The sequence below is a fragment of the Tenrec ecaudatus genome, chromosome 1, assembly GCF_050624435.1.
Source record: "Tenrec ecaudatus isolate mTenEca1 chromosome 1, mTenEca1.hap1, whole genome shotgun sequence".
NCBI classification, from domain to species: domain Eukaryota; kingdom Metazoa; phylum Chordata; class Mammalia; order Afrosoricida; family Tenrecidae; genus Tenrec; species Tenrec ecaudatus.
The window spans coordinates 78,312,892-78,335,159 of NC_134530.1; the positions used below are offsets into that span (position 1 = coordinate 78,312,892).

The window sequence follows — 22,268 nt, forward strand, 5'->3', positions numbered from 1 at the left end:
CACGATGCCTCCAGGGCTCCTTCCCGGCATAGTGAATGCTCAGTAAATCATTACTCTCTCCGCATCTCGCATATCACACATTATTTTTTTTATGTCTCTGACACAACAAAGGAGCTCTGGTGGTGTGGTGCTTCAGTGCTGTCTGGAAGGTCGGCATGTCAAGGCCACAGGCGGCTGCAGTGGGAGGAGCTGACAGCCTTGGAAGCCCTATGGGCAGTTCTCTGCCCTCAGGCTCACTGCCATTTGCAGCCTCCTCAGTAGGAACCAATTTATCACACAATTGTTGCCAAGTAAGCATAGCATTAACTTCACTTGCACACATTAGGCTTGTCCGTGACCCCTCAATAGGATGTGGGGGAATAGGAGAACAGCTGGGATTCTTTGGAGGCTGAGAAGCTGATGGAGCCCCCACTTGCAGCAGAGTTGAACGTGCCTGCTTCCTGGAACCAGAGGAGGCAGCAATGCACAGGGCACAGGAGGAGCGAGTGTGGCCTCAGGAGAAAGGAATCTGCATTCAGGCATAGCTCAGCCACTCACCAGCTCTGGGACCACGGGCAGGTTATCTGACGTCTCCATGCTTCATCCAGAAGAACCAAGCCCACTGCCAGCTAGGTGATTTCAGTTCATAGTTACCCCGACCTTCTGGAGAACAGCGGGTTTCTGAGGTTGACATCTTTACCGAAGTAGGTTGCCACAGCTTTCTTCCGCTCGCCCTCATGTTGCTTGTGTTGTTAAGTGCCAACAAGTGAGCTCTGACCCAGAGCGACCCTGTGTACAACACCGCTCGGTGCGGGGCCATCCTCACAATTGTTACAGCCCCGCTGTCAGCCCATCTCCGTGATTGTCTTCCTCTTTCCCCCTGACCCTCCACTTAAGCAAGCAGCAGGTCCTTTCCTGGGGACTGGTCTCTCTTAACATTGGCTTTCCTTGGCTCCGTCCAAGTCATTAAGGTCAGCTCTACTGAGAGGAGGCAGCTCTTCCCCAGGCATATTTTGGGTGCCTTCCACTCGGAGAGACTCGTCTTCTAGCACTGTCTCAGACCGCATTCCTGCTGTTCATAAGGCTTCTCCTGGCTCAGATCACCTATTCTTTCTCCATCGTCTTTGACTGGGAGCTCTACCGGAACCTGTTCCTCAGGGGTGATCATGCAAGTCACCATAGCACGGCAAGCTGACTTACAAGGGCGGCTGACCCTCATGGGGTTGTTTAAAGAACAGATGAGGTGAGTGTGTGAGGTGCTCAGTCAACACTCAATACTCCATCAGCAGCACGAGCAGCAGCAGGATCATTTCTGAAGTTGCCTTTAATAACTAAAAATCCCATTATGGAATATTAGGATCAAGCCCGACCACAAAGATCTCATCTTGGTAGCTTTTCTCCCTGTTCTTTCATGATCCATAGAGAAAACTAGATTGTTTACACTGTAGGCCCCAAAACTTAGTAGACCTGCCACCTCTTTTGAGGAAAAAAAAAAATTTGTTTCCCCTGGCAGTGAAACCTGTTGTACCATAGCTTGCCGCCCAGGTGTTGTTGTGGTTGTTAGGTGCTATCACATTGAGGCAGACCTCTAACAACCCAGAATGAAACACTGAGTGAACACACTGCCTGGTCTGCACACTCACAACACACACAATGAACACACCCACAACAGAATGAAACACTGCCTGGTCTGCACCATCCTCACAAGTGTTGCTACGCCTGAGCCCATTGAGGCAGCCTCTGTCAGTCCATCTCCTTGGGGACCTTCCTCTTTGTCGCCGCCCTTCCACTTCACCAAGCACGATGCCCTTCTCCAGAGGCTGGTCTCTCCTGACAACATGTCCAAAGTATGGATGACAAAGTCTTGCCATCCTTGCCTCCAAAGAACACTCTTCTGACCGTACTTCTTCCATGACAGACTCGTTTGTTTTTTTGGCAGTGCATGGTACTGTCAGTATTCTTCTCCAGCAACACAACTCAAATGTATCGATTCTTTTTGTCTTCCTTATTCAGTGTACAACTTTGACAGGTGTATGAGATGAGGAAAATGCCACGGCGTGGGTCAGGCCCACCTCAGCCCTCAAAGTAACCTTCCTGCTGTTCAGAGCTCCAAAGAGGTCTTGTGCAGCAGATTGACCTAACACTATGCATCGTTTGATCTCTTGCTGCTGCTTCCATGAGCATTGATTGTGGATCCACGCACGACAAAGTCCTTGACAGCTTCAACCTTTTGCCATTACTCTATGAGGTTACCTATTGATCCAGTTGTAAAGATGCTGATTTTCTTTACATTGAGTTGTCATCCACACTGAAGGCTGCAATCTTTGATCTTCATCAGCAAGGGCTTCAAGTCCTCCTCGCTCTAAGCAAGCAAGGTTGTGCCATCTGCACATTGAGGGTTGTTAATAAAGTTTCCTCCAATCCTGGTGCCAAATTCTTCTTCAATATCAGCTTCTCTGAGGATTTGCTCAGCATTCAGTTTGAGTCAGTATGATGAGAGGATACAACCCTGATACACACCTTTACTGTTTTGAGACCAGACAATAGTCCTTTGTTCGCACAACTGCCACTTGATCCTTGTACAGGTTCCTTGTGAGCACAAGGAAGCGTTCTGCAACTGCCGTTCTTCTCAAGGCGATCCATAGTTTGTGATGATCCACATAAAGTGTAGGTATCTGCTTTTGCAGCCCCCAGGGGGCAGTGTCGTCTATGTTAGGAATCACTGGTCTGTATGGTAAATCCCTTTGTTCCCCAGACTTCACACCTTTTACCTGGTAATACGAGGAAATGCTATTAGACGCAAAGGTAGGCGAGCTGTGCAATCTCAGTCTTTTTTTTAAATTTTAACAATTTATTAGGGGCTCATACAATTCTTTTCACAGTTCATACATATACATACATCAATTGTATAAAGCACATCTGTACAGTCTTTGCCCTAATCATTTTTTTCTCCTCTTTTCTTCTTTTACATTTTATTAGGGACTCATACAACTCTTATCACCATCCATACATATACATACATCAATTGTATAAAGCACATCCATACATTCCCTGCCCCAATCATTCTCAAGGCATTTGCTCTCCACTTAAGCCCCTTGTATCAGGTCTTCCGCAATCTCAGTCTTTTAAGGAAGATTGACACTGATTTCTAAGGCAAATAATTAAAAGAACCCAACTTATCTGGTCTTTTCTGTCTTCAGTTATTTAGTAATGTGGGCATGCTATAGCTTCATAGTTCACCCCATCTCTACTATGGAAGCATACACGCTCTGACCCGTGCAACGCTGTACAGTCTATCCGTTTATTCGTTATGAGCATGTCGAATACCTTCTGTGTGCAATACACCAAATTCTCTTCAAGACCTTGGAGCTATTTATTCTAGAGAACAGGCTGAAAAACATTTTTGGACAAATACACGGAAAGAAAACAGAGTAGGGGGATAGGCCAACTTTAATTTGTGCCAAAAGGAGAGAAGGCCCGTCTGTTAGAAATGTACTCTTGTTACATTGATTGCTCTAGAGCATGAGGGCTGAAAGCTCTTCTTTGTTTTATTGGCACTTCATTCACATATCATACAATTTAATAGTTCAGGCATGTTAAAAGGTTGTGCAATCATTACCACAATTTAGAACATTTTCTTTTTTCTTCTACTCATTGTTATTTTAAGATTATTCTATTGGGATATCTTACAGCTCTTATAATAATCCATACATCAATTATAACAGCATATTTTTCCAGCATATTTTTACATATGTTTCCTTTATTTTAATTGTGGCAAAAATATGTGTAACAAAACATTCTCCAATTCAATACCTTGTACATGTATAATTCATTGCTATTGATTATACTTTTTGTGTTGTGAAATCATTATTGATATCCTTTTCCAAATTTTACCACCACCATTAACAGAAACTCCATGTCTCTAAGCGAAAACTCTTCCTCCTTCACCCATAGTAACCATTGGTCAACTTTGGTTTCTTTGGGTGTTTTTAGTGGTTTTCTGGTTATAAAATTCTTTTATCAAACACTTCCATAGGTAAGTCACCTTTAAAAAGAGTTGTATGTACATCATCACAGTCAGGTCTAGTGCTCCCTCCCCGCTCCTGCATGCACTGTTTGCTCCCCAACTCCCCTCACCGTCCCCACCCCACCAACCTCTGCAGGGAAGCTTTCTTGGTGATTGTTTTCTTTCCCATTTGAACCTGTTATCAACATGGCCGATTTGGCAATGAGATAAAGTATTTTCAATTGATTTACTGTATACTTCTAAAAAATTATATTTTTAAAACTTTGTATTAGATGAGGGGGCTTCAAAAAGTTCATGAGAAATGGAATTAAAAAATAATGAATTTTTTCCATGACCCCTTTGAGGCCCTATCAAATAGGCAATATACACTCATTGTAGAAAAAGTAATAGCCAAAAAAAAAGATAAACAAAACCAAAATATGATTCCTTCATAACGTGACCCTTCAGGTCAGGAATTGCAGACTGTGGGCCAAACCCAGGTCATAAACCTCGTTTTGTTTTTGGATTTTTTTTTTTTGGTAAAATGTTTTTGAAGGCTAGCCTATACCCTACAGCTCTCTTATCAGCATCTCTCTTATCCAGCATCTCACATTTTTGACAGTCGTGGGAAAAACCTTTCCCACTATTTTGGAGGCCCCTACCTTAAGAAGGGTCCCTGGGTGACCTCTAGGCTTTCCCCTGGACCTCTGCTCTCCCTGCCAGTGGGGCTGCCCCCGTCTGTGGCGGAGGCCTCCAGCGGGTGCCTATTCAGGGCTCCCAGCTCCCTTGGCAACCTGAGGCCCTGCAGCTCAACTTTGCTGTGGGGTGGAAGGAAAAGAAGAGGGGGGCATTAGAGACGTGTGCTGGAAGGAGTGAGTGGGCGTTTGATATCCCAAAGTGAGCAGAGCTGAGCCGAAGCCTCTGCCTCAGTGGGGCTAAGGGCTGGGCCAGGGCCAGAGCCAGGCGCCCAACACAGTTGCAGGAAGCCCTGAGCGTAGAGCAAACCCCTGGATCTGCACCCACACTTGCTGGGACCGGGAGGGCATCCTGAAAGTGGGTGCTCACCCACCGTGTTGTGTCTTTGCATTGTTTTTGTTGGGGCCTTTTGAGAAAAGTGCCATAAAGATTCTCATGTGTGTCTTCCAGAGGACACGCATGCTATTTAAAACTGTGTATATTAAACTCATTTTGTTGTTGAGACCCGTTCAGGTAGTCCCCAACTTAAAACACTCTTCCATGCTGAGGAGACTGACCTAAGTCAGTCCTAACATTAAGTCAAGTCAGTGTCTCATGTTTTGTTTTCAGTATCACTGCCTTTGATCTTTCTAAATCCTATCTTTATGTGTAGTCTGTCGGGTTTGGAAACATGACATATAAATGTCACAGACACATTTTCACTTACATGCACAAATCACGTGCAGACATTAAAAAGTACATAAATCATAAAAATACCCCCCGGAGATGAAGAAAAGGGTCAGCATTGGCATTTTGTCAGTGCCCCTGAGTTTGCCTTTTCCAGAATGTTCTGTAAGTGGGTCATCCAGTAGCCTTTTGAGCCGCTGATTTCACTGGGCAGAACGTGGCAATTAATGCTGTAGCCGCGGCTCTCAGCGGAGGTTTGTGCCTCTCTGTTTCTGAGCCGTTTATTCCGTCACCACTTGTGTACACTTGGGCTGTCTCCAGTTTTTCGCAGTTAGGAATAAGGCCGGGCAGGTGTGTGTGTGAGCACGTGTTTCCCTTGCACTCGGGCAAGCACCTCAGAGGGGGCTTGCGTGTGAGTGTACAAGAACGAGCCGACTGGTTTCCCGAGGGAGGACCCTTTTGCAGTCCCGCTGGCAGAGTGCTGCCAGTCATCCTAACCGCTGTGTACTGCCTCGTCATGGTTTTATTTGTATCTCTGGATGCCTAATGAAGTTGAACACCGTTTCATGGGCTTCTTGTGGCGCACTTGCAGTGTCTCAGTTATAACCTGCCTGTAGGTGTTACTGGCCCAGTCTTGTATTCGTAAACTCCTCATAAACTCCTCAAACCAAACTCACTGCCACTGAGTCAATTCTGACTCATAGCGAGTCTGTAAAACTAAAGGTCTTCCTATATTCTGCAGTCAAGGTTTTTGCCCGATCTATGTATTGTAAATATTTTCTCTCCATCTATCTGCTGCTACTTTTTTTGAAATTAGTTTATTTTTACTGATTTCGCCATCATCCAGTTCACATCTCATACATCTCAGTAGTTCCGGCCCACTCATCAGAGTCGTGCAGCATTGTCCAGTCAGTTCCAGGACGTTGCTGTCCTTGTCCTCCGGTGTTAGCTCTGCATTCTCTGCCAGCCTCCCACTCATGTCCCTTTGAGCTTGTTGATCCAGTTGCTATCTCTGTCTGCCTCCACTTTTTGAAAATAAAATGTGTTGAGAGATCATCTGTAGCTGCTTTCCAGCTACAAGGACTGAGTTGAGTAAGTACAGCAGAAACCAAATGGCCCTCAAAGCCTAAAATATTTAACCTCTGATCATTTACAGGATAAGTTCATTAATTAAAAGACTAATAATAGTCTTCTATTACTGCATAACAAAATGCCACAAATTTCCTGGCTTAAGACACATGCATTCGCTCATTTTCCCTGGAACAGAAGTTTCTGTGCATAGCTTAGTGATTTCTCTACACAGAGTCTCAGTCGAGGCTGAGTTCTCATCTGGAGGCTTTACCAGGGAAGGACCAGGTCTAAGCTTCTTTCGGGGGTCGCCAGGAGTTATTCTTCTGCGGCTGGGAGGACGACAGTTTCTTGGTTTTTGCTGACTCTTGGCAGTCCTGGCTTCCTGCCAAGGCAGTTCACAGCATCACCACTAGCTCCTCCAAAGCCAGTGGGAAAGTAGGAGTGTGTCTGCTGGCAAGATGGGGCCCATTGCCTGTGCTGCATTTTGTTGCTTAGGAGCGAGATTCACACTCAGGGCAGGGAGGCACACAGGCATGGACACCAGGAGGCAGGGACCATGGGCTGCCTTAGAGTGTGTCCACCACAGTGACTAGTATTGATATGTTGGCGTCTCTGTTTGCAGATGATTTTCCTATACATCATTGAGTATCTGCTTAAGCAAAAACGGGAACATACTGATAATTTGCTTTGTGATTGTTTAAGGTCAGTGTGTGTAGGTCTACGTCTTCTCTTGTACACTGTACCCCACTGACTTGAGTTCACCCATCCCATCTCATCAGAGATGGCCAGTGCTGGCTGGGATTCTGTTGCGGTCCACAGCTTGTGACTAAGGTGCTCTCGTCTCTCCCTCCCTTGGCCCCTCTCAGATAAGAAGGCTGACTGCACTGTCACGATCTCAGACTCGGACTTTCTGGCTCTAATGACGGGCAAGATGAATCCCCAGTCGGTAAGTACGAGAAACAGGTGTCCTTCTGGTAGGTGGGTCCTTTTAGCCCTTCCCACTTCATCAGCCTCAGGCCTTAAGTACCAAATAGTCAAGGCCAGCCCAAACGTGGTGTCCCCCAAGCTATGCACTTAATGGATGACAAGCCCCTGTGGAACGGATGACAAGCTCTGTTTCAGACACTGCTGTGGGTATTGGGCCTACCCCAATGAATAAGAAGCAATTCACATGCTCAGGGCAGCCACAATTTGGTGGGAGACAGATCTTTAGTGAGTCAGGTCAGCCAGGGGCCCAGGGCCCCATGCAAGGCTGGGGGAGGGGTCGGATGAGGGAAGGGCAGCGTGTCTTCCAGAGCCATCAGGGCAAGCCGGCCTGAAGAGGCGACCCACGAGCCGAGCCTCAAGGGTGGTCATACGGCAGTGATGGAAAGGAAGCACATTCCAGGTGGAGGCAGCCATGTGAACCAGCGTTACTTTTCAGACCTCTGTCCTTCGCTTTGCATTTCCCTCAACGATTTCCATCACACACCTCATCTTTGTCTTTCAAAACCCAGGAGCTTCGTCCAAGTGAGGGGGCAGTAGCCAGGCCTCTCCCGTGCCCGTTTCCGCCTCCATCAGTGTCAGCTCAGGAACCTCGGAGCGGTCCTCTTTGTCTTCCTCCAGCCTAGTTCTGTGCCTGCCGGGCCCAGGCTTTCAGGAGACAGTTGGTGGATTAAGCTTATTGACTAAGCAGTGGCACCTGGAGCAGGTGGCCCTGCCCCCAACATTTTCAGGGGGTCCCCGTGTACTCTCCAGTTGCACGGTGCCAAGCCAACGTCTTACGCTGACTCTCGGGGGACAGCCCCGGGTGACAGACAAAGAACCAAAGACGCTGCTTTCCATGTTGCGCCTTTATTTATTGGTCTCAAGCTGGTTCCTTGGCGTTCTTGGACATGTGGCGCCCTGTTCACACCCAAAGGCATCTGCAGGTTTGGCTCAGACGAATTCTTATGCCCACGGAAAATGCCTTTTCTGAGCTCGGGCATGTGCCGGCTGCTGCCAGGACGAGTCAGGGATCCGCACCTGTGACATGTTCAGTGGAATACGTTGGCGCGCTCTTTCCACTCAGAGCCTTTCCAGAAACTTGCACAGAACAGAGGCCACCAGTGTCGGCGCTGGCTGCCGTCCTTGTCTCCCTTCCCACTCACCGCTCCCCACTCCGGGGCCTCCACGCTCAGACACAGCACTGGCAGGAGGCCACACTCCACGCACATCAGCCTAGGCCCGCCCTTTTTGTTTTTGCTGGGTCTGGAGGAGGTGTGTCAAGATGCCAGCTTCTTTGTCTTGAACACCTGTGAACACCCAATGGAATTAAAGATCAAAAAGGGTGCAGATCTTTCAATTGATGTGCTAATGGTCTTCCCCTGGTGTTCAGTCCAGAGGATTTGACTGGAAGCCATTAAGTTGGTGGAAATTCTCATTCCAGTGTTTGGCTCCTGTGGAAACCAAGCCAAGCGCTCTCCACCAGAAAGCACAGACGCCCCTAGGGGCCAGTCCTTATGTTTGGATTCTCTCAAGAGAGGAGATCCATGCTTTCTCTATTAATAGTAAATAAATCAGTTTCTCTTTTCATAAATCCAAATCCTGGTCTCTTCTAACTTGAATGGGAAGGTGGTGACTTGTTGGTTACAGAGCGACGGGGCTGTTTTTAAAGAACATATGGTAAATAGCTTGTGTTCTGAGACATCTGACCTTTAAATCGTCAGACAGAAGGCTCCAGGCCATCTAGAAGGAAATCTTTAGCTTGTCCAGACGGGGGGCGGGATTAGTCACTCTTACCCGCAGGTGTCGAAAGGCAGAACGATCTGTGTATCCCTTGGAAGGCACAGGAGAGAAAGAGTCGCTGGCTTCTTACTGTGTCTGCTTGAACAGCCAGGGCTCCCAGAAGCTTCCCACCTGGCCCCTTCTGATTTTAAGAACAGAGCTCCCCATCGCAGGAAATCCTGCCATGTGCCCAATTTTGCTGTTCCTCTGGTTTTCCCGGGATTTGGTCGCACGGTGGGCCTAGCAAACACCACGTGCTCCGGTGTTAAAGTGCGGCAAATTGTGGCACTCACTTCAGATGCGCGTCTGCCTGTCTTGCGCCAGAGTAACTCGCGCCCTAGTCTGAGCGGCCCGGCAGCCTGCAGTAAGTAGGGGGAGGCCCTCCATCCTGTGGACCCCAAAAATGTCAGTGGCATTTAATACACATTGCACGGGAGCCCAAAAGTTGAGTAAGCACGTTTCACATGCACGCTTTCTCCTGGCAGACTGCTGAAAAGTTCAGTCTGTCTTCCTGACCCACGTGAATTGTTTTCACACAAAATAAATCTAGCATGTCTAATGTGTGGGAAATGCACCCCTCTGAGGGGTGCGGGTAAGAAGTGGGGGTAACGTGTGAGGGAAGACCCTGGGAAGGTGCTAAGCGTGGGCTTTACAGTCTTCCTCTTGAGGCACGGTGTGCCAATTCTCCTCAGAAAGCCAGGTTTCAGACTGAAGCAACCAACGGAAGGGATCTGAATAAAGAATGGTCTCCGGGCTGTACAGTCTAGAAATATCCGTCACTCTAACAACCCCCGTAACAGACTTCCTTCCTTCTTTCTCACAGGCCTTCTTTCAAGGCAAATTGAAAATCACCGGTAACATGGGGCTGGCTATGAAGTTACAGAATCTCCAGCTTCAGCCGGACAAAGCTAAGCTGTGAAGAGCCCCACCTCTGGCCGGCCGCCTTTGAAAATCAGCTTGAGATGCAAAAAAAGATAAAAAAAAAAAAAGAAAATCAGCCTGAGATGTATCGAAATAAATCCATGTACTTCCTTGTCAGAAATTAGACAGAAGCTAAGCATTGACAAATAACCCGGGGTAGGTTTCTTCTGAAATGAGTGTGACCGAAGCTGGTTGGTTGGTTGTTTTGGCTCCTCACTCTGGGTGGATGGAGTCCGGCCCCCGGCTTGCTGCTTTGCTCAACTGTGCGCAGCTGTGCAGTACAAAGTTAATATGGCAATTGTGGTGTGAGGTAACACTGAGCTGCAGGAAAAAAATCAGGGACAGTAACATCACAAAACTGGGTAAACAAAGGCTCTCAATTTGCTTACAAAGGATCTGTAAGGATCATCCTGCTGCAGATTCAGTTTCGGAGTTTTCCTTGGGAGAACTTGGGAAGAACCCCCCCACTCCCCACCCCCACTCCCCGTGTAGCTGCCCAGGAATGAGTGCTGAGCACTCCGGGACTGAATCTGTTTTTCAGCGACAGTTTTCAAAATTCTCAACTGGGGTTAAAAAATAATGATTTTAATATTGCAGTTCTGTGTACTCAAAATGATGTTTTTCTGCTCAGAGCTACTAAATATCAGTAGACCTTGGGAGGTGAGAAAACAAAAGAAATCTATAGCTTAGCATTGTCCTTTTGTTTAAATAAAGAAACTATTTTCAAGATGGTTTGATTTTTTAAAAACTCAGTGTATTTAAATCATGAAACAACCGTGGAGGGAAATCACTGCACAGAGGAAATTTCCTTTGAGATGCACAGTTTTCAAATGATAATCGGTTTGTTTAAACCTGTGAAGCTCTCAGCTCTTTGTTATAGTTTCCTATTTTCATCGACATTTCATTTAATTGATGATCCTCATTTAATTAATCTTTTCCCCTAATTTTTCTGATGCTGATATTACGATTTCTACAATGAGATATGGGGTAAAATAATGCTCTGGAAAGAATCTTTAATAAAAACTAAAACAGCTTCCCTGGACTGCCTTTGTCTCTGTTGGGCTGTGCCCCTCTTGCTCGGAGTTTTCTAGAAGGAGCCCTGGGGGGGTTACAGGCTGTGGGTCATCCAGACGTTCTCCACGAGCTCAGTTCACATCATCACCCGATCTTGCTTCGGGAGGCAGTGTGGTTCAGTGGGAAGAGCACGTGACCAACCACTGGGACACTTGTTCCCTTGGTCAAATAGATGCCAGCCTGCCTGCATCTGCCATCACAACCCGAACCAGACTGCCATCCAATTTCCACTCATAATGACATTTCGGACCGAGTTGACCGCCCTGTGGGTTTCCAAGTCTGTAACTTTATGGAAATAGAAAGCCTCATCTCTTCCCTCAGGGGTAGTGGGTGGTTTCAAACTGCTGACCTCATGGTTGAGGTCAACCCACAGGTTGAGAGCTACTCTAGATTGATGAGACCTCTGAGCAGTGTTTCCCTAAGTAGGCAATCCCACCCTGGGGTGGGGGTGCTGGAGCGGTCCAGGGGGTGCCTGCAGAAGCAGATGCCTACATCCTTTCCTGGACTGTGGGCTGTGTGTAGTACCAAAGATTTTACTCGCCAGGGGCACAGAGTGATTTTTTCTGAAAGGAGGGCCGCAGACCAATGATGGGAACTTGTTGCAAGGAGATAAATATATGTAACATCCCAAAGCCGTGTTGGGGGCACTGTTGACCGTCTGGTACATCTTAATTCCCTTACTCTTCCCTCTTGCCCCCACCCCCACCCCGCCACTGCGACCCGAGGTCTGCACGATTCTGCGCCACAATAAACTTTCTTCCCGATTGCTCACTTGTGCCCTTGGCTATTTTGGGGGCGTGGGTACAACACAGAGGCACAGTGCTAGATAGGAAAGAGCGTGCCGGGTCCCTCCAGCCTGGTGCGCACAAGCTAGTCAGAGAGACAGGTTTAATCGGAGACATGGCCACGCAGAGTGGCACGCCGTGGAGGAAGTGCTCACCGTACTGTGCCAGCGTCTCAGTGAGGGAGCCTTCTTGGATAAAGTAGACAAACGGAGTAAACGGAATTCACAATTTCATATCCACGGGGCCATTCCTCAGGATGGAGTGCTGTGACTGGCTGTTACATGGACGCTCCGGGACGTCGGAAGTTCCCCGTGGGCTGAGCTGGCTGGTTGTTTAAAAGTGTTTGCAGCTTCTCAGCACAGTCATCGAACCTCAGCCGGCCACCGCCCAAGGTCGGAAGAAAAGCCCGTTTATGTGTGGCTTTATTCATTCACTGCCACCGAGTCGGTTCTGACTCACACCAACCCTATAGGACAGGGTGGAGCTACCCCTGGGGGGTGGGGGGGGGGGTCTGAGACTGATTGTTTATGGGAGTAGAAAGCCCCGTCTTTCTCCCACGGAGCAGCTGGTGGTGTGGAGCTGCAGACCTTGCGGATCGCAACCTAACTCGTAGCCAGGGCTCCTTACTGCACACCCTTAAAAGGCCGCGTGACCTGTGGGTCCTGGTGTGTGTTTGTGCTCCTGCTGCACTCAGACTCCGATGGCTAGAATCCTTGTGGAGTGTGTAGAGGGACAGTCGTGGCGTGGGGACCGGGACGTCGGTGTGGAGGTGGGGATGGGAAGGAGTCGAGTCACTCCGGTGTGTCCAGGAGCATCTCCGAGCAGGACTCAGATGGATCCTGTCTCTGCCACTTGGAGATCTAGTTCCCAGAACCAGTTGCTGATGAGAGGGGTCCAACTCGGCTGGCCTCCTGTGGGTCAGGAGAGAACTGCGCTCCCAGGGGTGTCCCGTGCAGATAGGCAAGCCTTTCCCAGGCAGCTCTGGGGGTTCAAACCACTGCCCTTTCTGGTGGCGGTCAAGTGCTTCTGCCACCCAGGGCCTCCGGAAGCAAAGTGAGGGCAGGCCCCTGAAGCTTTGCCAGTCAGCCAAAGGAGGGGAGTGGTCCTCACCCGACAGTGGTTCTCAACCTTCCTTATGCCTCGACCCTTGAATACAGTTCCTCATGTGGTGGTGACCTCCCAACCATAACATTTTCGTTGCTGCTTCATCACTGTCATTTTGCTACTGTTAGGAATCGGGCGACCCCTGTGAAAGGAGGGGTCGCGACCCACAGGTTGAGAAGCACTGCCTTAGAACATGGCAAGGGGAGAAACTAGTTTTCCTCTCGGTGGCCAGCACGAGGTCCGCATCAGCCAGAGTAAGCCTTGGTAAATGAATGAACAGGGACTCAGCCGTTATCCTTGAAGTGATTTTTAAGTGGTAAACTACCTTGTCAAAGGGTTCCACCTAGGAAGATGAGCCCCTTCAGTTTCCCACATGCTTGCTCTCTCAGAGAAAAGAAATAAGTGACCAAACTCTACAACGAACACCTTTATCTTCTCAAACTCTTCGCTTCAGAAGCAACGCACATGGGGCAGCCTGGAAGGGAGGGTTAGCCGTGGGGTTGACTTCAGCTCTGGCATGCACACATCCGGGGGCTCTGGGCAAATAGTAAGGACGCTGAGCCCCTCTGCCCTTCTGTAAGACGGGGAAGAATGATTTCACTGACTGGCGTCATGAATAGCTAGTGGGGGCCCAACGGTTAGTGCGTCCTTTATGTGAAGATTGCTCCTAGCATGGAGAAATAAACATATGCATGGGAAGATCTGTGACCATCCTTTGAGATCACGTAAGCAACTGATTTCACAATGAAGGGCAATTTTGCCTTTTTCATTGACTGTTGCCATCCGTTCATTTCCTCAGGGACCAGTGAGGTTTAAGTCTCCCTAACGACCACATTTTATACAAGTAACGCACAAGACCTTTCTAAAGGCTTGAAAAGCAAGGCGGTCACTTTGAGGACTATGGTGCGCCTGACCCAAGTCATGATATTTTCACTCGCCTCGTGTGCATGTGAAAGTTGGACATTGACTAAGGAAGCCCAGAGAAAAACGGATGTATTTGAAGTGCAGTGCTGGCGAAGCATTTGGAAGCACCATGAACTGTCAGAAGAACAGATCTGTCTGGGAAGAAGTAAAGCCAGAGTGCCCCTTAGAAGCACAGATGCGGAGACTTCATCTCAAGCACGTGGAGAACGCTGCCAGAAGAAGCCAGTTCCTGAAAAAGGGAATGAGCAGATAAAAGACCCGTACAAAGTAAAAGACGAATGTACAGATGTGCTTTGCACAGCTGATGGATGTGTGGATTGTGATAAGAGTTGTATGAGCCCCCACTAAAATGATTTATAAAAAAAATAATAAAAGTCCCTCAACGCGATGGACTGACAAATGGCTGCGGCAATGGTTTCCAAGAACCAGGATGGGGATGGTGCAGGGCTGGAGAGTTTTTCCTTCCGTTGCTCACAGATTTCTGTGAGAACTGACCGGACAGCACCTGGCAACAGCAGCAGCCCCCCTCTTTTCGCTGCCCTGCCTCTTCAGCAAGCGTGGCGTCCTCCTCTAAGACTGGTCCCTCCTGACAGCGTGTCTAAAGGACTTGAGACCAACTCTCACCATCCTTGTCGCTAAGTAGCAGCCTGGCTTTACTTTTCCAAGACAGATTTCTTTGTCCCTTTGACAGTCCAGGACACTCTCAATAGTCTTTGCCAGCACCATACTCCAAAGACATTGATTCTTCTTCAATCTTCCTTTACTCGATGCCCAACGTTCACATGTCAATGAGGGTGATGGCTAGGTTTATTGTGCCAACTAGCCTCCCCCACCCCACCCTTGTGGACACGTGGGCAGAGTTTAACCAGGTTGCAGCTTGATTGGAGGGCGACCCAGATAAATGGCTCTGTGAAGTTAATGAGAGAAGTTAACCAAGACAGAATATTGCGAGATTGTAAAATCCTACAGTGTAAAAAGCTTGAAAGGCCATACAGCGTAATTGAGCCTGTAACCTTACTGGTAAACTTAGAGAAAAAAAATGTCTGTCTAGTAAGTTAGTTCAAGAACAGCTGAACAAATTTATTAAGAAATTTTTTCAGTCTTTCAAATCATCTTATGGTAAGACGTTCTCACAATTAGTCCGCTCTCTTTATTCACATTTACATAACAATGGAGTCTAACTAACAAGTTATACTGGTCCAAAACTGAGCAAGTTAACTGAGATTGCTAGCTATGCTTTAAAACCTGCATTGTTAAAACAGAAGGGGGTTCCCAACCCCTTCCCAAGAGGACGCTGGTCCCACAGCCCCTCTGGGCTCAGGGTCGGCTGGGAACATTTGTGGGTTTCATAAACAGGGTCCCCTTGCTGAGTCAGCTTCCACAAAGGCCTGGCTAGGGGCCCTGGGGCCAGTCAGTGACCTCAGCCCAGTCCCCTGAGCCTCTTTCTGGATTTAAGTGGTGGCCCATCTGGGAAAAATTGCAAGTGACTGTCACATCTCTCCTTCACTGTCTTTAACCAGCTGAGGGATTTAAAAATAAAGAATTGGAATGGGGAAAAACCAAACAAACCCAGAATGTGGAGAAGGGAAATCCTATGTGTGCCAAACTTAATTTAATAATTTTAACAAAACAACCTTTCTCCTTACTAAAAGCCTGTAGCAAAGTTAGGGCAGGTAAACACATTTTCACTTCGACACAGAAAGCTGATCCCAAGGAGTCCCAGGAAGATGGGCATTGCATTTGGGATCCAGGTCCATTTATCACCCAGAGAAAAGACTATACATTTATGGTTTTGACTATTACAGCAGACTGTTCTTTAGCTAAAAGATCAAGATTTTAAACTTATCTATTCATGCTAAAATGTGATGGGAATGTAACTGGTTTCTGTATAATTCCTTACCCATATAACAACACATTGCATGACTAGGATTTGATTTGGGAAACATTTTGTTAGATGTTCATCAACTGGAAAAGGATATTTTCTATACATTCAAATACAGACTCGAGGCGTCCCCTGGCTCTGACATGATTAAACAATTGGTGGGTAGCATGGAAGGATTGGACCCGCATACTTGGGTTCAAAGCATTTCTCATAGCCTGGGTTCCAGCCTAACACTGCGACTCATCATCACAATCATCATTTTTGTCCTGGCTGTCACCTGAAGATTCAATAGAAAGCTAAGGCATATGAAGGAAAATCATGTAGCCTCCACGGCTCTTGTGAATTTTATGCATAAAGCAAACGTTGTGGGGAGCAGAGAACAGGAAGAGAGTGTATACGGTGAGTCCTTTATCCTCATGCTAAGAAGCCTGGCAGGTTGGGTGTCTGGGGTGGAGGGAGGACTTCACCATTGTGAGATGGGGGTAAAGCCCAATCACATTCTCATGATGTTGTTCCCCACTTTACCCTCCAATATGGCGCTGACTTAAAGCACCTAGCTTATGGCTGTGTGGCCAGCAGCTTTAACCATAGAAGCAGACGTTCCTATTGGCTCTCTCTCTTCCCGCCGCGGCATCCACCTCCTCTCAGACCTTCCCCAATAGTAGATGGGCATAGGGGGGCTGTATCCCCCAACCCTGGATTCAAAATGCTTGCTATAAGCCTTAATTTTTTGGCCTGGCTACTTTAGTATTGTCATCAATTTTATCTTGACAGCTTTCAGTGTATAGAAATAACCATGTAGTCCCTGTAGCTCTTTTGAATTTAATATATAAAACAAAAGGGGGGAACTAAGGGAAACAGAAAGATTTCTCCCAAGTTGTCTCCCCCAAATATGTGCCAAACCCAAGATACTGCCTGCTACGCATGGTAAATGACTGTACACTAGGAGGTCAACGAAAGTAGGTCAAACGTTATTCTCCTTAAGGGTATCAGCCATCAGGAGCAACTGGACTGTAGGGCCCACTCCCTTCTGATACTGTTCCCTTAAAGGAGAGCCTGAAGGCAAGCTGGGACCACTCAAGGATGACTAAGGTTAGGCTACTAGATTGAGTCTAGGGTCCGCCCATCTTGCCATAGATCTACTCCTATTTCCTCCCTTTACTATTGCGTACAACTATTGTGTACAACTCCTAGTTCATCCCCCTCCTTTGCTTGTATTGCCTATGTTACAACCCCTTCCTATGACGGAGGTCGTTATCTGTAATCAGGGAGCTTGCATGTCCCAAAGATATATAATCTTTGGTCAGAAATAAAATCTCACGAGAGCTCTCTCCTATGCTCTTGTCTCACACCTCCACGTGGACCACCAAGAGCTGAGGTGAGCATGCTACTATGAAATGCGTCTGATTTCTTTATTTTACTCTCTCCTACTTCTCTATGACTTTACTATAATCTTTATATATCTTAACCGTACAATTGCGCCTATCGAACCCAAGATTAGTTGGGGGGTGGCTGGCTACCCCTACAGTTACTATGCTGGGGATGACACAATCAAGATGAATGGTGTTCATTGTCAAATGGACATTGGAAGATCTATCATGAAGCACAGTGTTGTCTGTGATAGGCTATTGTCTATCTGGATCCAAGGGAGTCCGATGAGCACAGCTGTAATGCAGAGTTAGGTGTCCACCACTAACGTTAGTGATGCAGGAATCGATTCTACCAATGTCTGTAGCACGAAATCGACTGAATGTGCAATTAAGGCACATTGATAATTATTGGTGATTGGAATGCAAAAATTGGAAACAAAAAGGAAGAAATAGTTGGAAAATATGGTCTTGGTGACAGGAACAGTTGGAAATCGAATGATCAAATTTTGGAGGACCAGCAACTTCACATTGCAAACACCTCTTGCAACAATGTACCAGGTGACTGTACACATGGACTTCTCCAGATAGAACACACCAAAATCAAGTTCCCTCTGTGGGAAGAGACCATGGAGAAGCTCAATGTCAGCAGCTAAAACCAAACCAGGGGCTGATTGCAGAAAAGACCATCAACTGCTCATACGTGAGTTCAGGTTGAGTTGAAGAAAACAAAAGCAAATCCACAAGAGCATATAACCTTGAGCGTGTCCCACATGAATTTTGAGAACATTCAAGAGCAGATTTGATGCACTAAACACTAATGACATGAGACCCAGTGAGCTGTGAGAGGCTATCAGGAACGTCATTCACGAAGAGAGCCAAACAAGGCATTAAAAAGACAAGAAGGACAGAAAAGGTCAGAGTAGATGTCAGAAGAGCCTGTGGAGCATGCTCTTAATTGGACAGTAGCTACAGCAAATAGACTAAATGATGAAGTAAAGACATGAACAGAAAATTTCAAAGGGCAGCTCAGGAAGACAAAGTAAAATATTATCATGAAATATGCAAAGACCTAGAGTTAAAAAAAACCAGAAAGGAAGAACACATTTAACATATCTTAAACTAAAAGGACTCAAGGAAAAATATCAAGCCTTGGCTTACAATATTGCAAGACTCCCTGGGCAGAATATTGAATGCTGCAGGAAACATCACAAGAAGATGGAAAGAATGCACAAGAGTCGCTGTACCCGAAAGAACTTATCAACACCCCACCGTGCCAAGAGGTAGAACCAGCGGTGCTGAAGGAAGAAGCTCGAATTGCATGCAAAGAATTAGCCGAAACCCCAGGCTCTAGGAATTCCTTGAACACCCATCGCAAAGTTTCAACAAGCTGGTGACGCTGGAGGGGTGCCCTCATCTAGGTCACAAGAGTCGCCCCTGATCCCACATCCTATCAAGAGCACACGTAGGCAAGTCCTGATGCTAGGCTGCCCTCTCTGGGCGGGCTAGGGTCATGGGAGCGCTCCACTTTGAAAGACACTCCACCCGAGAGCAAAGCTGTCCATATTGCAGGTCAATGGTCAGAAAGAATTCGATGGAAACGGAATCAGTGTGGAGGCTCAAAAAAAAGGATTTAGGGCGTTCACTGTAAACCATGTTAAAAGACAAACAAACGTACTGCCATCGAGTTGGTGCCCACCATATATAGTGACCCTTTAGGACAGGGTAGGACTGCCCCTGTGAGTTTCCGAGACTGTAAGAGACTGAAACCTTTAAGGGGGGAGCGAGTCCCTATCCTGCAGAGTGGGTGATGGTTTTGAACTGGTGACCTTGTGGCTCACAGCCCAGCATGTAACCCACCACGCCACCAAGACTTCCATGAGCCCAGGCTTCAGGATTGAAGCTCTCATCCAAGGCTCTGCACATTTTTTTGTAAACTGTGCACCCCCCAGAGTATTAGTTCCCTGTGCAGACTGTGCATGCGTGTACACAGGTGCATGATTTATATGGGCGTGTGATATGCAAAAATCTGATGAGTGAGAATGATTTCCCTTGACCTCCATAACTCTGGTGTTTCAACCGAAGATCGAAGTTCTAGTAGCTGCTTACAGCATGGTTGTTTTCTTGAGCACAACGAAGTTGCAGAACATTATTGCGTAGGCAAGAAAGGTGTTTAGACAGATTGTGCCTGTGGGTATAATACTCTGCGGGATTGAGTTCCGAGGCCGCGCTGATAGGAATGAGGACTGTGGAGTGTGGTATTAAGCCGCTGAAGGGGGGCTCAAGAGCTTCATGGGTGTTAGGAACCGCAGCCGCGTCTGGCCACATTGGAGGAGAGTTTTTCTCAAGAGAGAGTTAGCAGCTCTCCCTGGCAAGGCCCAGCAGTGGAGCTGGCTGCAAACAACAGCTCTTTAGTTCGTAGTAAGAAGAGAGAATTTGGGGCCAGATGTCTGTCCCTGATTCCATTTCGTAGGAAGGTTAGCCTGCTACCGAATTTTAGCCACACTTCTGGGAAGGAGAGAGGGAGAAAGAGAGGAGAGATGTCGGAGCCAAAGTTGACTGTGAGACAGTGATGCCAAGCCCTTCATTGATCCGCACTGCTAATGTCCATCGAAGTCCTTTGTACATACTCACGTGGCTGTTGTCAGCTGTGCATCGTCAGTGCGTGACCTTTTCATGCCTGAATTTGAAGCCACACGCACTTTTATGCAAACTGTTGTGGTGAGGACAGGGGGCAGGAATTCACGGCAGTGAATTCTGCTGCTTACTTAAATTGCAGGCAGATGGAAAACGCTATGTGGTTTTCTAGCCAACTAGCAAACAGCGACCGTGCTGCCTTTCCTTACACGTCCTCGTGGTGTCCAAAGGGCGCCTCTCAGAATCTGGCACCTTCTGCAGTGTGCAGGACACTCTTGGAGGAGGCAAGATGGGCTCCCTTGAACAGGCATACACCGAAAAGGAGTTCTGAGAGCAAGAAGCCGTGGCGGGCGAGGGAGGTTGACTCGAGAGATGGGCCGAGCGTGTTATCAGCTCCCAAAACTCGAGAGCGGAAACACCAACAGGGACGGGGTCCTCTGGCTGAGCGGCTCGCGTGCCGCGAGGGGAAGGATGTCCACAAGGACTGCTCAGACTGCAAACCATTGAAGTTGTTGTTGGTGCTGACTCATAGCGAGTCCGTGGGCAGCAGAAGGAAACACTGCCTGGTCCTGCAGGAGCCTTGTTTGTTCCGCGGTTTGCTATTGTTCCTTCGTTGGGCCCATTGTTGCAGCCACTGTATCAACCCCTCTTGTCCAAAATCTTGTTGTTGTTTTTCATGGTCTCTCTACTTTATCAAGCACGGTGTCTTTTTCTAGGGACTGGTCTCGCATGATAGCACGTCCAAAATCCGCGAGACACGGCCTTGCTGGCCTTGCTTCCAAGTTGCATCCAGGCTCTACTTCTTCTAGGATTGCCTTGTTTGTGCTCCTGGCAGCCTTCAATAGTCTTCCCAGCACCAGTTCAAATACATCGATTCTTCTTCGGCCTTCCTTCTCCGATGTCCAACTTCCACGTGCATATGAGGTGATTGAAAACACCATGGCTAAAATAATAATAATTTTAAAATAAAACAAAACAACAACAATATATAACAAGGGTTCCTGGGGAGGGGGTAGGGGGGAGAGAGGGGGTAAAGAGGAACTGATATCAAAGAGCAAAAGAAGAAACTGTTTTGAAACTGCTGGTGGCAGCCATTGTACAATTGTGCTTGATCTAATTGTTATGAGAGCTCTAAGAGTGCCCAATAAAATGAGTGATTAAAAAATGAAGAAGAAGAAAGAAAGAAAGAAGGAAAGAAAACACCAGGACTTAGGTCTTAGAATTACTGTCTCAGTCACCCTGAATTAGTCACTGGGTGAACTGAGGTGCCCATCACTGAGGTGTCCCTTAACCCAGAGGGCCGTTCATGGAGGGAGACAGCGCCAGAAGAGGTTCATGTGCAGGGGGTGTGCTATGGATTGAATGGTGTACCCCAAACCAGGTGCTGTGAAGCCGAGGGAGATGGCATCTTGTTGGCAGCCAAGTTTGAAGACTTCTCCTTTCGCCACCTTTAAAACCTCCTTTAAGTCCCCGAGGGACAACGTAATACTTGATTTACTTTTCAATTCTCTGGCTTGTTGCTAGACTTTCCACATACCTTCCTGTGAAACCGAAGGAAAGGAGCATTCGAAAGCATTCGGGCTTTCACAGAGTGAAAGCAGCGGGGCTACCCTTCTTGAAGCCCATTATTTCTTTGGCTCAGCACAGGCGACAGAAAACCCACTGGGGGTGGAGGTTAGAGGCCTGAGTTTGTATTCTGGCTCAAGCAGCCACTGGCTGGGTCACCTGGGTAAGTTACTGGACCACTGGGCACTAGACTCCTGGGAGGCGATTACTACTATGCTTGTGAAGATTAAATGAGTTAGTTTATGGGCAAGTGCGATACCGGTTTTAGTTATTCATGAATGTGCTCATTTCCCATGTGGCACAATTCCTACAATTTTGGTGGCTGAACACAACACAAATTTATTACCTCGCAGTTCTGAGAGTCGGGCGTCTGGGTGGGCTCTGCCAGTTTCTCTGGGCTAAGTCTCACATGGCCAGACTCAATGTGTCTGTTGGCCTGGGCGCCTGGCTGAGGCTCTGTGGAGAGAGTCTGCTTGCAGCCTCCTTGAGGATATTGGCAGGATTTCATCCCAGGCTACCATAGGGCAGAGGTTCCATGTTCTTGCTGGCTACCTGGAGGCCGGTTCGCCTTCTTAGGACATCCTCAGTCTCATAGCCCTCTTCTTCTTCAAAGCCTGCAGCAGCAAGTTGAGTAAACCTCCTTTTTCAGAGGCCCCATCTCTCTAGCCTCCCTTCTGCCTCACTGCCCCTGCCTCCAGCCAGAGAAACTTCTTGGCTTTTAAGGGATTGTCTAATTAGATTAGGCCCACCCAGGTAATCCAGGATAACCTCTCCAATTTTCAAGTCTGTAGCCTTAATTTCTGAGCACATAATAAGAGAGGCTGGATTATTTGAAGACGACTGTG

General features: G+C 47.5%; 1 protein-coding gene across 2 annotated transcripts in view; it reads left to right on the top strand.

The window, feature by feature from the left end:
* SCP2 (sterol carrier protein 2) overlaps window positions 1-11,118 on the top strand; it is a 107,594-nt gene extending 96,476 nt beyond the window's left edge. For both annotated transcript variants that reach the window (XM_075556199.1, XM_075556210.1), the window contains 2 exons: window positions 7,285-7,364; window positions 9,987-11,118. In XM_075556199.1, coding sequence (XP_075412314.1) covers window positions 7,285-7,364; window positions 9,987-10,082 — 176 coding nt within the window. In that variant the 3' untranslated portion in view covers window positions 10,083-11,118. The remainder of the gene's footprint in view (window positions 1-7,284; window positions 7,365-9,986) is intronic.
* The last annotated feature ends 11,150 nt before the right edge of the window (window positions 11,119-22,268 follow it).